At 63.9% G+C, this 424-nt stretch overlaps 1 protein-coding gene across 1 annotated transcript in view; it reads right to left on the bottom strand.

The window, feature by feature from the left end:
- Positions 1 to 315, bottom strand: part of LOC104404254 (adipocyte enhancer-binding protein 1-like) — a gene marked incomplete at both ends in the record, with an annotated part of 2,693 nt that extends 2,378 nt beyond the window's left edge. Inside the window, 1 exon segment of the mRNA XM_010012640.1 lies at positions 144 to 315. Coding sequence (XP_010010942.1) covers positions 144 to 315 — 172 coding nt within the window.
- Positions 316 to 424: the final 109 nt, after the last annotated feature.

The raw sequence follows: 424 nt of genomic DNA, 5'->3' as shown, positions 1-424 counted from the left end.
CCCTGTCAGTGTTCAAGGCCAGGTTGGACACAGGGGCTCGGAGCAACCTGCTCTAGTGGAAGGTGTCCCTGCCCATGGCAGGGGTTTGGAACTGGAGGAGCTTTAAGGTCCCTTCAACCCAAACCAGGCTGGGATTCCATGACTCTATGACATGGCTGGGGGGGTCCCCTGGCTTCAGGGGGGCTGCAGGATGGGTGCCCCTCACCTGCATGTTGAGGCGCCCACGCTGAGCACCCAGTCCATGGCGCAGCATGGACGAGGCCAGGAGCTGGTCATCCTCGATGCGGTGGGACTCCAGCCCGATGGGGGGGCAGCCTGGGGACAAGGGGGGGTGATGGACATCGCTCCGCAGCGGGGTGACCGCTGCCCCCAGAATGGGGACACTCACTTGTCTTCTCCTCTGGAGGGGCCCATTCGTCCTCGT

This window comes from Nestor notabilis, unplaced genomic scaffold (genome assembly GCF_000696875.1).
Source record: "Nestor notabilis isolate BGI_N333 unplaced genomic scaffold, ASM69687v1 scaffold19484, whole genome shotgun sequence".
Classification (NCBI taxonomy): Eukaryota; Metazoa; Chordata; class Aves; order Psittaciformes; family Psittacidae; genus Nestor; species Nestor notabilis.
This window is presented reverse-complemented; position numbering and strand designations above follow the sequence as displayed.